At 43.1% G+C, this 15,783-nt stretch overlaps 1 protein-coding gene across 4 annotated transcripts in view; it reads left to right on the forward strand.

The window, feature by feature from the left end:
* The window catches only part of LOC110520720 (jumonji and AT-rich interaction domain containing 2a), a 96,693-nt gene that overhangs the window by 65,042 nt on the left and 15,868 nt on the right, over nt 1–15,783 (forward strand). For all 4 annotated transcript variants that reach the window (XR_005034689.2, XR_016483723.1, XM_036935962.2 and 1 more), the window contains exons 6-10: nt 2,394–2,599; nt 4,893–6,156; nt 10,442–10,569; nt 10,951–11,352; nt 14,492–14,584. Coding sequence is in view for 2 of the 4 variants with exons in the window: in XM_036935962.2 (XP_036791857.2) it covers nt 2,394–2,599; nt 4,893–6,156; nt 10,442–10,569; nt 10,951–11,352; nt 14,492–14,584 (2,093 nt within the window). In the remaining 2 variants the exon portion in view is untranslated. The remainder of the gene's footprint in view (nt 1–2,393; nt 2,600–4,892; nt 6,157–10,441; nt 10,570–10,950; nt 11,353–14,491; nt 14,585–15,783) is intronic.

Genomic DNA, 15,783 nt, shown 5'->3' on the forward strand with positions numbered 1-15,783 from the left:
CAATGTACAGTCTCTTCAATGTACAGTCTCTTCAATGTACAGTCTCTTCAATGTACAGTCTCTTCAATATACAGTCTCTTCAATGTACAGTCTTCAATGTACAGTCTCTTCAACGTACAGTCTCTTCAACGTACAGTCTCTTCAATGTACAGTCTCTTCAATATACAGTCTCTTCAATGTACAGTCTCTTCAATATACAGTCTCTTCAACGTACAGTCTCTTTAATATACAGTCTTCAATGTACAGTCTCTTCAACGTACAGTCTCTTCAATGTACAGTCTCTTCAATATACAGTCTCTTCAATATACAGTCTCTTCAATGTACAGTCTTCAATTTACAGTCTCTTCAATGTACAGTCTCTTCAACGTACAGTCTCTTCAATGTACAGTCTCTTCAATATACAGTCTCTTCAATGTACAGTCTCTTCAATATACAGTCTCTTCAATTTACAGTCTCTTCAATGTACAGTCTCTTCAATGTACAGTCTTCAATTTACAGTCTCTTCAATGTACAGTCTCTTCAATTTACAGTCTCTTCAATGTACAGTCTCTTCAATGTACAGTCTTCAATTTACAGTCTCTTCAATGTACAGTCTCTTCAATGTACAGTCTCTTCAATGTACAGTCTTCAATTTACAGTCTCTTCAATGTACAGTCTCTTCAATTTACAGTCTCTTCAATGTACAGTCTCTTCAATGTACAGTCTTCAATTTACAGTCTCTTCAATGTACAGTCTCTTCAATATACAGTCTCTTCAATGTACAGTCTCTTCAATGTACAGTCTCTTCAATATACAGTCTCTTCAATGTACAGTCTCTTCAATATACAGTCTCTTCAATGTACAGTCTCTTCAATGTACAGTCTTCAATTTACAGTCTCTTCAATGTACAGTCTCTTCAATATACAGTCTCTTCAATGTACAGTCTCTTCAATGTACAGTCTCTTCAATGTACAGTCTCTTCAATATACAGTCTTCAATGTACAGTCTCTTCAATATACAGTCTCTTCAACGTACAGTCTTCAATATACAGTCTCTTCAATATACAGTCTCTTCAATGTACAGTCTCTTCAATGTACAGTCTCTTCAATGTACAGTCTCTTTAACGTACAGTCTCTTCAATGTACAGTCTCTTCAATGTACAGTCTCTTTAACGTACAGTCTCTTCAATGTACAGTCTCTTCAATGTACAGTCTCTTCAATATACAGTCTCTTCAATGTACAGTCTCTTCAATGTACAGTCTCTTCAATGTACAGTCTCTTCAATATACAGTCTTCAATGTACAGTCTCTTCAATATACAGTCTCTTCAACGTACAGTCTTCAATATACAGTCTCTTCAATATACAGTCTCTTCAATGTACAGTCTCTTCAATGTACAGTCTCTTCAATGTACAGTCTCTTCAATATACAGTCTCTTCAATGTACAGTCTCTTCAATATACAGTCTCTTCAATATACAGTCTCTTCAATATACAGTCTCTTCAATGTACAGTCTCTTTAACGTACAGTCTCTTCAATGTACAGTCTCTTCAATGTACAGTCTCTTCAATATACAGTCTCTTCAATGTACAGTCTCTTCAATGTACAGTCTCTTCAATGTACAGTCTCTTCAATATACAGTCTCTTCAATATACAGTCTCTTCAATGTACAGTCTCTTCAATGTACAGTCTCTACAATGTACAGTCTCTTCAATGTACAGTCTCTTCAATGTACAGTCTCTTCAATATACAGTCTCTTCAATGTACAGTCTCTTCAATATACAGTCTCTTCAATATACAGTCTCTTCAATGTACAGTCTTCAATGTACAGTCTTCAATGTACAGTCTTCAATGTACAGTCTCTTCAATATACAGTCTCTTCAATGTACAGTCTCTTCAATATACAGTCTCTTCAATGTACAGTCTCTTCAATGTACAGTCTTCAATGTACAGTCTTCAATGTACAGTCTTCAATGTACAGTCTTTTCAAGTTACTTAGTAATTATAATGTACCTGTAACTGTAACAGACATAAAACAAATATAGACATATCATAACAGACTGACAGTTGCATCCCACTGAGAACACACTGGTTGAATCAATGTTGTTTCCACGTCAATTCAATGAAGTTACGTTGAACCAACGTGGATTAGACGTTGAATTGACGTCTGTGCCCAGTGGGGATAGCTCTTAACACATGACAGATAGACTGACACTGCTATCATAGTTATCAGCTTAGGCATTGTCCTCCGTATATTATTCAAGTGTGAAATATGGTTTATCTGAGAAGCTTCTGCATAGTTTGAATAGCTAGCCTAGGTTAATGTAAGGATAGAGTAAACAGAAAAGTTGTAAAACTGATGTTGAAAACAGTGTAAACAGTCCATACATTTCATCGTTCTCATTCTGTGTTCCAGTGTTGAATGGCCACAGCAGGTCCTTACGGGGGAAGGAGCTCTTCCTGAGGCCCAGAGGGAGAGAGGCTATCCAGGCCAGAGAGAGGGCTGAGCGGGGAGAGGCCCGGAGGGAGAACCACAGGACCTCTACAGGACGCCCAGCCAGGACCTCCAGCACCACCCACAGTCTTCGCCACAGCAGGCCCAACAAGGAGCACCCAAAGCAGGTACACCAGGGAGACACAGATGGGCTGGGATGGAGAGTACCTGGGCTGAATCCCAAACGGCACTCTATTGAATATTCTCTATGTAGTGTACTACCCTTGACCAAGGCCTATAGGGCTCTGGCTAAAAGTGGTGTACTGTATAGTGAATAGGGTGCCTTTCGGGACAGATTAAGTGTGTATCTTAATGGTCTGATGCCAGCATGCCAGTCTGTTAGTGTTGGCCCCAGTATTCTGTCGCTGCTGGAGGGTTTACATTTCCTGTCCTCCTGGTACAGCTTCCTGTTGGCTACAGACATGCTGACCTCTCTCTCTCCCCCAAATTCTCTCTATCTCTCAAGCCAGACTTCCCCTTGCCCTCGGCCGTAACTAACCCCTCAACGTTTACAAATCTGATCTGTAAGGTTTAAGGAAGCAATATGGTGGAAACTCCACCATTACACTGCTGACATAGTGACACTGTTCTGTATGACAACTGGGAGCAGTGATGCCCTCTGGTGGGTGGAGTGGGATGGTTCCCTCATTCTTCCCAGCAACGCTCAGCCCCTCCCCGACACACACACAGACACCTTTATGCAGAGGAATAATACTGACAGCAGTTACTGGCTTCATGTACATAACCTTGGCAGACATACGTCATTAAGAATATTTAGCATGAGTGCTATTTCAAACACATTCCAATTTGGGTCTTCATTCAGTCACTGATCCAAATGGCACCCTATTCCCTATGTAGTGCACTACTTTTGATTGGTGCCCTATGGGCTCTGGACAAAAGTAGGCAACTATATAGGGATTAGGATGCCATTTGGGACACAGGCCTGATCTCCTTTGTGCATCTGCTGTTGTATAGGAGGGATGCCAGAAACCTCTCCCTGTCCTTGGCAAACCAACAGGTGACAGATTGTCTGGTGTCCTGTCCACCTTGGTGTGGAACTAATCAACTACACCTCAGTAAGAGAGGAGATCTGAAGTCTGTAATGTTCCACTACTGTATATGATCAGGTTAAAACGTGGGCCGATGGTCAATGATGAAATGTACAGCAGCTATAGATATAGAAGGAGAAGACATACTGGACCTAGGTATAAATGATGATGGAGCTAGGTATAAATGATGATGGAGCTAGGTATAAATGATGATGGAGCTAGGTATAAATGATGATGGAGCTAGGTATAAATGATGGTGGAGCTAGGTATAAATGATGATGGAGCTAGGTATAAATGATGATGGAGCTAGGTATAAATGATGATGGAGCTAGGTATAAATGATGATGGAGCTAGGTATAAATGATGATGGAGCTAGGTATAAATGATGATGGAGCTAGGTATAAATGATAATGTAGATAGGTATAAATGATGATGGAGCTATGTATAAATGATGATGGAGCTATGAATAAATGATGATGGAGCTAGGTATAAATGATGATGGAGCTAGGTATAAATGATGATGGAGCTAGGTATAAATGATGATGGAGCTAGGTATAAATGATGATGGAGCTAGGTATAAATGATGATGGAGCTAGGTATAAATGATGATGGAGCTAGGTATAAATGATGATGGAGCTAGGTCTAAATGATGATGGAGCTAGGTATAAATGATGATGGAGCTAGGTATAAATGATGATGGAGCTAGGTATAAATGATGATGGAGCTAGGTATAAATGATGATGGAGCTAGGTATAAATGATGATGGAGCTAGGTATAAATGATGGTGGAGCTAGGTATAAATGATGATGGAGCTAGGTATAAATGATGATGGAGCTAGGTATAAATGATGATGGAGCTAGGTATAAATGATGATGGAGCTAGGTATAAATGATGATGGAGCTAGGTATAAATGATGATGGAGCTAGGTATAAATGATGATGGAGCTAGGTATAAATGATCATGTAGATAGGTATAAATGATGATGGAGCTATGTATAAATGATGATGGAGCTATGAATAAATGATGATGGAGCTAGGTATAAATGATGATGGAGCTAGGTATAAATGATGATGGAGCTAGGTATAAATGATGATGGAGCTAGGTATAAATGATGATGGAGCTAGGTCTCAATGATGATGGAGCTAGGTATAAATGATGATGGAGCTAGGTATAAATGATGATGGAGCTAGGTATAAATGATGATGGAGCTAGGTATAAATGATGATGGAGCTAGGTATAAATGATGATGGAGCTAGGTATAAATGATGATGGAGCTAGGTATAAATGATGATGGAGCTTACGTACAAATGATGATGATGTGAGATTTCCAAAAAGTACTTATTTTTGATAATCATCCTTGTGTCTATTGCAGGTTTCAAAAGTGAACAGGCTGTCGCGGGTATCGTCAGCTACCGTACGCAACTCCTGTGCCAAAAAGCCGCCGGCCTCCCGACCACTGCTGTCCAGAACTGTGAAGTCCACAGCCACAGCGCTTCCCAGGGGCCACGTCCGCTACACCAAAGCCAGACTTCTCAAAGAGGCCAAACTCACCGTGGGCAAAAGAGCCTCCTCCAAAGCTCGCCAACCCCTGAAGAACCAACGGCGCTCTGCCTGTGGCAGTGCCCGCCGCCACCCACGCCCACCACACTCCAACTCAGGAAAACTCTCAAGTGGCGATGCAAAGACTCCCAACAAACAGAAGGTACAATCCAACAAGGCAGCCGGCAGGTGTTGCCTACAACGAGTCAACGGGCAGCTTCACCCACGCCGATGTGGCGGTAAGCAGGTACTGCAGGGGCGTGAGGGCGTCAGACACTCCAAGCGACGTCTGGGGCTCCCGGCTGAGGAGAGTCCAACAGAGACACCGGAGTCTTCGCCGGAGGTCAAAAAGGTTAGACTGCAGGTCAATGCCCCGGAGACGCGAAGCAGCAGGAAGGTCAATGTCCAGGAGAAGGCTGTGGCGGGGTCCGGCGGCCATCTTGGTAAGGTCACGTCATCCCGACCTTCCTCCTCGGAGCAAAGACCCAAACGAGCCTCCGCTGGCAAGCTGATGTTGACCCGACAAGCACAGCCCATACCCCCTACTGCTAATACTACTACTACTGCTAATACTACACCACCAGCTAAGAACACTACTTCTAAGAAAACTTTCCAGGGCACTTCCAAGAACACTGCCCATGTCACTTCCAAGGGCACTTCCACCTCCACTTCCACTAGCTCAGCAGCCAAGGTGAAACCAGGCACCAGCAGCCCAGCTAAACCAGCAGCAGAGCCTAAAGCAGCAGAGAGGCAGCGGGGAGAGCGGGAGAGTGGGGAGAAGAGAGGTGCAGCACCACCCCCTCCCCCGCCCCTAACCGAGGTGCCAGTGTTCAGACCCAGTCTGGAGGAGTTCCACGACCCTCTGGTGTATGTGGAAGCGGTGCGCGGGCAGGCAGAGAGCTATGGGCTGTGCAGGGTGGCTCCTCCTCAGGACTGGAGGCCAGAGTGCAAGCTGAAAGAGGACATGAGGTTTGTGACCCAGGTGCAGCACATCCATAAGCTGGGTCGGCGCTGGGGGCCCAATGTACTCCGGCTGGCCTGCATCAGGAAACACCTCCAGGCCCAGGGCATCTCCATGGAGGACCCCCCGCTCATAGGTACATTTCTGTAGAACTGATACTTAGGGTGCATCCGAACTGGCACCCTATTTGCTACATAGTACACTACTTTTGACCAGAGCCCTATGGGGGCCCTATGGACCCTGATCAAAAATAATGCACTAAGAAAAGGGTTTCATTTGGGACTAAGACTGTCACTAAGGTTTCATGTCAAAGACATTTAGGGAGCTACAAATAGTTCCTCCACATCCTGTTATTCTAGTACAGCTTCATGATATTCTAGTACAGCTTCATCTTATTCTAGTACAGCTTCATCTTATTCTAGTACAGCTTCATGTTATTCTAGTACAGCTTCATCTTATTATAGTACAGCTTCATGTTATTCTAGTACAGCTTCATGTTATTCTAGTACAGTTTCATCTTATTCTAGTACAGCTTCATGTTATTCTAGTACAGCTTCATGTTATTCTAGTACAGTTTCATCTTATTCTAGTACAGCTTCATGTTATTCTAGTACAGTTTCATCTTATTCTAGTACAGTTTCATCTTATTCTAGTACAGCTTCATGTTATTCTAGTACAGCTTCATGTTATTCTAGTACAGCTTCATGTTATTCTAGTACAGTTTCATCTTATTCTAGTACAGCTTCATGTTATTCTAGTACAGCTTCATGTTATTCTAGTACAGCTTCATGTTATTCTAGTACAGCTTCATGTTATTCTAGTACAGCTTCATGTTATTCTAGTACAGCTTCATGTTATTCTAGTACAGTTTCATCTTATTCTAGTACAGCTTCATGTTATTCTAGTACAGTTTCATCTTATTCTAGTACAGCTTCATGTTATTCTAGTACAGTTTCATCTTATTCTAGTACAGCTTCATGTTATTCTAGTACAGCTTCATGTTATTCTAGTACAGCTTCATGTTATTCTAGTACAGCTTCATGTTATTCTAGTACAGTTTCATCTTATTCTAGTACAGCTTCATGTTATTCTAGTACAGCTTCATGTTATTCTAGTACAGCTTCATGTTATTCTAGTACAGTTTCATCTTATTCTAGTACAGCTTCATGTTATTCTAGTACAGTTTCATCTTATTCTAGTACAGTTTCATGTTATTCTAGTACAGCTTCATGTTATTCTAGTACAGTTTCATCTTATTCTAGTACAGTTTCATCTTATTCTAGTACAGTTTCATGTTATTCTAGTACAGCTTCATGTTATTCTAGTACAGCTTCATGTTATTCTAGTACAGTTTCATCTTATTCTAGTACAGTTTCATCTGATTCTAGTACAGTTTCATGTTATTCTTGTACAGTTTCATGTTATTCTAGTACAGTTTCATGTTATTCTTGTACAGTTTCATGTTATTCTAGTACAGTCATGTTATTCTAGTACAGTTTCATGTTATTCTTGTACAGTTTCATGTTATTCTAGTACAGTTTCATCTGATTCTAGTACAGTTTCATGTTATTCTTGTACAGTTTCATGTTATTCTAGTACAGTTTCATCTTATTCTAGTACAGTTTCATGTTATTCTAGTACAGCTTCATGTTATTCTAGTACAGCTTCATGTTATTCTAGTACAGCTTCATGTTATTCTAGTACAGCTTCATGTTATTCTAGTACAGCTTCATGTTATTCTAGTACAGTTTCATCTTATTCTAGTACAGCTTCATGTTATTCTAGTACAGTTTCATCTTATTCTAGTACAGCTTCATGTTATTCTAGTACAGTTTCATCTTATTCTAGTACAGCTTCATGTTATTCTAGTACAGCTTCATGTTATTCTAGTACAGCTTCATGTTATTCTAGTACAGCTTCATGTTATTCTAGTACAGTTTCATCTTATTCTAGTACAGCTTCATGTTATTCTAGTACAGCTTCATGTTATTCTAGTACAGCTTCATGTTATTCTAGTACAGTTTCATCTTATTCTAGTACAGCTTCATGTTATTCTAGTACAGTTTCATCTTATTCTAGTACAGTTTCATGTTATTCTAGTACAGCTTCATGTTATTCTAGTACAGTTTCATCTTATTCTAGTACAGTTTCATCTTATTCTAGTACAGTTTCATCTGATTCTAGTACAGTTTCATGTTATTCTTGTACAGTTTCATGTTATTCTAGTACAGTTTCATCTTATTCTAGTACAGTTTCATGTTATTCTAGTACAGCTTCATGTTATTCTAGTACAGCTTCATGTTATTCTAGTACAGCTTCATGTTATTCTAGTACAGCTTCATGTTATTCTAGTACAGCTTCATGTTATTCTAGTACAGCTTCATGTTATTCTAGTACAGCTTCATGTTATTCTAGTACAGCTTCATGTTATTCTAGTACAGTTTCACGATATTCTAGTACAGTTTAATCTTATTCTAGGACATATGTCAACTCTACATAGAGTGGCTATCTATCAGGTTGTACAGTTTGAAGTTTCCTCTTGTTAATTCAGTGTGCTGCTAACGGTTTCCTTCTGAGGGAACTATACTATAGTTAAATGGCTTCTCCCAAATTACCTCTGACCCCCTCATCCTGACCTCTGAACCACCTCTCATCCTGACCTCTGAACCACCTCTCATCCTGACCTCTGACCCATCTCTCATCCTGACCTCTGAACCACCTCTCATCCTGACCTCTGAACCACCTCTCATTCTGACCTCTGAACCACCTCTCATCCTGACCTCTGAACCACCTCTCATTCTGACCTCTGAACCACCTCTCATCCTGACCTCTGAACCACCTCTCATCCTAACCTCTGAACCACCTCTCATTTTGACCTCTGAACCACCTCTCATCCTGACCTCTGAACCACCTCTCATCCTGCCCATTGGCTGCTGCTGATTGCTCTTAGTGCGTTTGTAAGTGAGACCTTGATTCTGACCTTACCTAGTGAGGAAGGATTACAGTTCCTCTGCCAGGTGGCAGCTTTGATGAGATTACACTGGGAGAGATGGGGGTTGTCAGGATCCCCGACACACACACACACAGTCACACACACAGTCACACACACAGTCACACACACAGTCACACACACACACACACACACACACACACACACGACTAATGTAGCTCACACACAGTCACATACACTCACACTCACACACACACTCTCACACACACTGACAACCCCCAGACCAGTAGCAGTGTGTGTGTGTGAGAGAGTGAGTGAATGAGTGTGTGTGTGTGTGTGTGAGAAAGTGAGTGTGTGTGTGTGTGTGTGTGTGTGTGAGAGAGTGAGTGAGTGAGTGAGTGAGTGAGTGAGTGAGTGAGTGAGTGAGTGAGTGTGTGTGTGTGTGTGTGACAAATGGGGAACGTCTGTAAGGGGATTTTACAGGCAGCAGACACCCATGGTGAGGGAAAGGAGAGGAACGAAGTAGCAGAGATATTACACTCTGTCTGCATTTCAAATGGCACACTATTCCCTATATAGTGCATGACCAGGGCCCATACTAGTTATATAGGAAATAGGGTGCCATTTGGGACACAGACATTCTCTCTCTCAGGCTCCAATACCTACAGGCCTCTGCTTTGTCAGAGTGGGCCTCAACCTCAAACAGGATCATGGCTGTCTAAACCAGGCTGTCCTGGCTAACAGAGCCAAGTCATTCATTCATCAAACATCCACAGCCTCTCATCTAGAACATTTGGCTGTAATTTGTTTGAAAGCTTATTGTAAATGTAGTGAATGTTGCTGCTTTTTCAGAATCCATGTTTATCAGCCTCGTTGGTCCTCTCTATATCCTCCCAGATGCATACAGTATATCCATTTTAACCTGTGTTCTTCTATCTTGGTCATGGGCGCCCACAGGGTGTGCATGCTTTTCTTCCAACCCAGCACTAACAGCCCAGTACTAATACACCAAATCAACCAATCATTATTAAGCCATGTGGTTTCACAGATCCAGGATTAAAGAACATTGTTTTAACCTCCTTGTTCTGTGTTCTGTCTCGCCCTCCTTCATTCCCTTCTCTTCCTCCTTATCCTCCCTCCCTCGCTCCCTCCTTCACTCCCTCCCTATCCCTCTCACCCTTCTTCACTCCCTCCCTCCCTCCCTCTCACCCTCTTTCACTCCCTCCCTCCTTCACTCCCTCCTCTTCCTCCATATCCTCCCTCTCCCCCTCTCTCCCTATCCTCCCTCTCTCTCTCTCCTCCACTCCCTCCTCTTCCTCCTTATCCTCCCTCTCACCCTCTTTCACTCCCTCCCTAACCTCCCTCCCTCCTTCACTCCCTCCTCTTCCTCCATATCCTCCCTATCTCCCTCCTCTTCCTCCCTCTCTCTCCTTCACTCCCTCCTCTTCCTCCCACTCCCCCTCCCTGCCAGGCGGATGTGAGTTGGACCTGGCCCGGTTCTTTCAGCTCATCAACGACATGGGCGGCATGCAGCAGGTCAGCGACATGAAGAAATGGAATAAGCTAGCCGACCAGCTCCGTATCCCCAAGACTGCACAGGTACTGTACTGCTTCAAGGTTGCATAAATGGCACCCTGTCCTCTATATAGTAGACTGCTTTTGACCAGGGTCCATAAGACTCTGGCCTACTATATAGGGAATAGGGGGCCATTCGGTACTCAGTCTCTTGTGTTGACCATGATGCTGTTCTGTAACAAACAATTCCTTCCGGCATCCGTGCCTTGTAGTGTTTCATCTACACTGAAGTGGGTCATTTTGTTTTTATCCTACTTTTTTATTTGAGATTGACTTCTGATGAAAACCAACAGCCAGCCCAGCTAGCTGCATAGCTAAGTATAGCACTTTGACATTTGATGTTAACACTGCCCTCCCTGTCAACTGTCAACTGCAACGTAATAATATCCTACCACCCGACCACAGGATCGTCTGGCCAAGTTGCAGGAGGCCTATTGTCAGTACCTGCTGTCCTACGACTCCCTGGACCCCGCTGAGCGCATCCGCCTGGAGAGGGAGGTGCTGGAGGAGAAGGGGAGGCTGGAGAAGAAGAGAGGGCCCCTGGAGGGCCACTCAGATGACTCCCAACAGAGCCTGCTCCAGCTGCCCCGCTGTGAGCCCAAGAATGGCCTGGTAAACGGGGTGATCCGGAGGAACGGCCTGCCCAGGAACCTGGAGGAAGGAGCGAAAGAGGGGAAGAAACAGGAGAAGGACATGTGGCTGAGGTCCAGCAGGAGGAGACTGTTCTCTCAGGAGAAGAAAGGAGGAAGAGGAGGAGCAGAGGAGGAGAAAGAGTTTCTTAGCGACCAGCACAAGTGTATATACAGGGTAGGTCATGTTAGCCCCTTTCTCTGACCCTGTACACACTCATGTTGAACAACTGATGTACAACACATTTGGCACAACAAATGTGATACAACAGACAGTTTTTCTGGACCAAAATAATTACCCAAGCATAGTGGAGGCACTACAACATGCACAATGCTTGTGTAAATATTCGATTGGTTAAGTCTATTGGTTAATGAGCTCTGTGGTAGCTGTGTGTGGGCAGATTGAATACAGTGCAGCACTGTCAATACAGTGTGTATAGCTGTTAGTGCCTGGCGGCAGAACTACAATATCCCTGGTTCAGTTGCTCTCACATCGAATATAGGTCATTGCACATCTGCAAGCACAGAAGCCACACACACGATCAGACACACACGATCAGACACACACACGATCAGACACACACACGATCAGACACACACACACGATCAGACACACACGATCAGACACACACACGATCAGACACACACACGATCAGACACACACACGATCAGACATATACGATCAGACACACACACGATCAGACACACACACGATCAGACACACACACGATCAGACACACACACGATCAGACACACACACGATCAGACACACACGATCAGACACACACACGATCAGACACACACACGATCAGACACACACACGATCAGACACACACGATCAGACACACACGATCAGACACACACACGATCAGACACACACACGATCAGACACACACACGATCAGACACACACGATCAGACACACACGATCAGACACACACACGATCAGACACACACACGATCGGACACACACACGATCAGACACACACACACACACACACACACACACACACACACACGATCAGACACACACACGATCAGACACACACACACACACACACACACGATCAGACACACACACGATCAGACACACACACGGTCAGACACACACACGATCAGACACACACAATCAGACACACACGATCAGACACACACGATCAGACACACACACGATCAGACACACACGATCAGACACACACACGATCAGACACACACACGATCAGACACACACACGATCAGACACACACGATCAGACACACACACGATCAGACACACACACACACGATCAGACACACACACGATCAGACACACACACGATCAGACACACACGATCAGACACACACACGATCAGACACACACACGATCAGACACACACACGATCAGACACACACACGATCAGACACACACGATCAGACACACACACGATCAGACACACACACACACGATCAGACACACACACGATCAGACACACACACGATCAGACACACACGATCAGACACACACACGATCAGACACACACACGATCAGACACACACGATCAGACACACACACGATCAGACACACACACGATCAGACACACACACACACACACCTCATTTTGACAACACGTCACCTCATGTCAACTTATCACTGCCAGTGTTTCTGTCTTGATGCTCCATGATGATCTTCTGTTGCTCACACTTCTCTTATCAGTAGTGTCAGTTACAGTTCTCCTGTAGTGTCAGTCAGTTCTCCTGTAGTATCAGTTAGTTATCCTGTAGTATCAGTTAGTTCTCCTGTAGTATCAGTTAGTTTTCCTGTAGTATCAGTTAGTTCTCCTGTAGTATCAGTTAGTTCTCCTGTAGTATCAGTTAGTTCTCCTGTAGTATCAGTTAGTTCTCCTGTAGTATCAGTTACAGTTCTCCTGTAGTATCAGTTAGTTCTCCAGTAGTATCAGTTAGTTATCCTGTAGTATCAGTTACAGTTCTCCTGTAGTATCAGTTAGTTCTCCTGTAGTATCAGTTACATTTATCCTGTAGTATCAGTTAGTTCTCATGTCGTATCAGTTAGTTCTTCTGTAGTATCAGTCAGTTCTCCTGTAGTATCAGTTACAGTTCTCCTGTAGTATCAGTTACAGTTCTCCTGTAGTATCAGTTAGTTATCCTGTAGTATCAGTTACAGTTATCCTGTAGTATCAGTTAGTTTTCCTGTAGTATCAGTTACATTTATCCTGTAGTATCAGTTAGTTCTCATGTCGTATCAGTTAGTTCTTCTGTAGTATCAGTTAGTTCTCCTGTAGTATCAGTTAGTTATCCTGTAGTATCAGTTAGTTGTCCTGTGGTATCAGTTAGTTCTTCTGTAGTATCAGTTCGTTCTCCTGTAGTATCAGCTAGTTCTTCTGTAGTATCAGTTACTTCTAGCGTTTCCTCTCTCAGTTTGACTTCCTACTTTTTAAACCTGGCTCGTAGGGACTATTCTGTCTGTGAATGCCAGCATAGCTGAACCCATATGAAATCAATATATTGGGACATAATAAGAAATACAGCAATCTCCTCCACACATGTGGGAAAGCTTACAGTGACTGACCGTAGTCCAACCAACCAGGGATTTTCCTGGCACATTCATACAGGCTCTCAGTCTCTGTCCCTGCCCGGCTGTCTGTCGTGTATCTGAGCCTATGTCCCAAATGGTGCCCAATTCCCTGTCTAGTGCACTACTTTTAACCAGGGCCCTTAGGGCTCCGATCGAAAGTAGTACTCTATATAAGGGAATAGTTAGCCAATTGGATAAGGGAATAGGGTGCCATTTGGATAAGGGAATAGGGTGCCATTTGGGAGGCAACCTGAGAAAAGCGTCTGGATGGAAGACTCTCCTTCAGAATGTGCTGAGGCTGCAGCAGCGGGGAGAGGAAGGAAGATGATGTCATGCAGCACAGTGACATCCACATGTATCATTTTTGTCTGGCTGTTCAACTAACTCTCCCATCTGGTTGGCTGTGATAATCGTTACATTGACAGTGGTCTGCGTCCCAAATCACATTCCTATTCCCTTTTCTGATGCACTACTTTTGACCAGAGCCTATTCAAAAGTAGGATGCCGTTAGGGACGGAGACAGTGTATCAAGGGACATAAAAGACGACTTCCTGTATGGTCTTACTAGTCTCTTTGGTTGTGCTTCTGAGTCATTCGATTGGCAGGATATCAAAACACCTCGGTCCATAAGCTCGTACACTCTTTGTGTTGATGATTTGCTGTGATAATCTTTACATTGACTGTGTATCAGGGAACTTGAAAGGGACTGTAAGGTCTCAGCCCTCTCTTTGTGTTTCTCTATGGCAGGGGAAGTCGGTTTCTCTCACTACGTTCTACAGGACAGCCAGGAACACTATGAACATGTGTTTCAATAAGGAGCCTGGGACGGCTGAGGTGGAGGTATGGTCTACATATCCCAAACTGTTATATACCTGCTACGTAGGTTGCACTGCTTAAGGCCCTATTCAGGTTTCAGAGAAGTTGACTTAACATGGACTTAAATAAAAAATTAAATAAAAATTTACTTGTCCATATTTTATAGACATAAATCCATGTTCAGTCTACTTATTTCAAGTCTGAATCGGCCCTTAGTGCCCTACTTTTGGTCAGGGCCCTGCTTTTTGTGACGCAACCATATAGTCATAATGAATAAGTAGTATAATTCACTGGGACCATAAGTAGGATAATTCACTGGGACCGTAAGTAGGATAATTCACTGGGATCATAAGTAGTATATTTCACTGGGACCATAAGTAGGATAATTCACTGGGACCGTAAGTAGGATAATTCACTGGGACCGTAAGTAGTGTAATTCACTGGGACCATAAGTAGTATATTTCACTGGGACCATAAGTAGGATAATTCACTGGGACCATAAGTAGGATAATTCACTGGGACCGTAAGTAGGATAATTCACTGGGACCATAAGTATGATAATTCACTGGGACCGTAAGTAGTATAATTCACTGGGACCATAGGTAGGATAATTCACTGGGACCGTAAGTAGGATAATTCACTGGGACCATAAGTAGGATAATTCACTGGGACCGTAAGTAGTATAATTCACTGGGACCGTAAGTAGGATAATTCACTGGGACCGTAAGTAGTGTAATTCACTGGGACCATAAGTAGGATCATTCACTGGGACCGTAAGTAGTATAATTCACTGGAACCGTAAGTAGTATAATTCACTGGAACCATAAGTAGTATATTTCACTGGGACCATAAGTAGTATATTTCACTGGGACCGTAAGTAGGATAATTCACTGGGACCGTAAGTAGTGTAATTCACTGGGACCATAGGTAGTATATTTCACTGGGACCATAAGTAGGATAATTCACTGGGACCATAAGTAGGATAATTCACTGGGACCGTAAGTAGGATAATTCACTGGGACCGTAAGTAGTGTAATTCACTGGGACCATAAGTAGTATAATTCACTGGGACCACAAGTAGTATAATTCACTGGGACCATAAGTAGTGTAATTCACTGGGACCGTAAGTAGGATAATTCACTGGGACCATAAGTAGTGTAATTCACTGGGACCATAAGTAGTGTAATTCACTGGGACCATAAGTAGTATAATTCACTGGGACC

Source organism: Oncorhynchus mykiss, chromosome 2, assembly GCF_057628025.1.
Source record: "Oncorhynchus mykiss isolate SJ-2025 chromosome 2, ASM5762802v1, whole genome shotgun sequence".
NCBI lineage: Eukaryota > Metazoa > Chordata > Actinopteri > Salmoniformes > Salmonidae > Oncorhynchus > Oncorhynchus mykiss.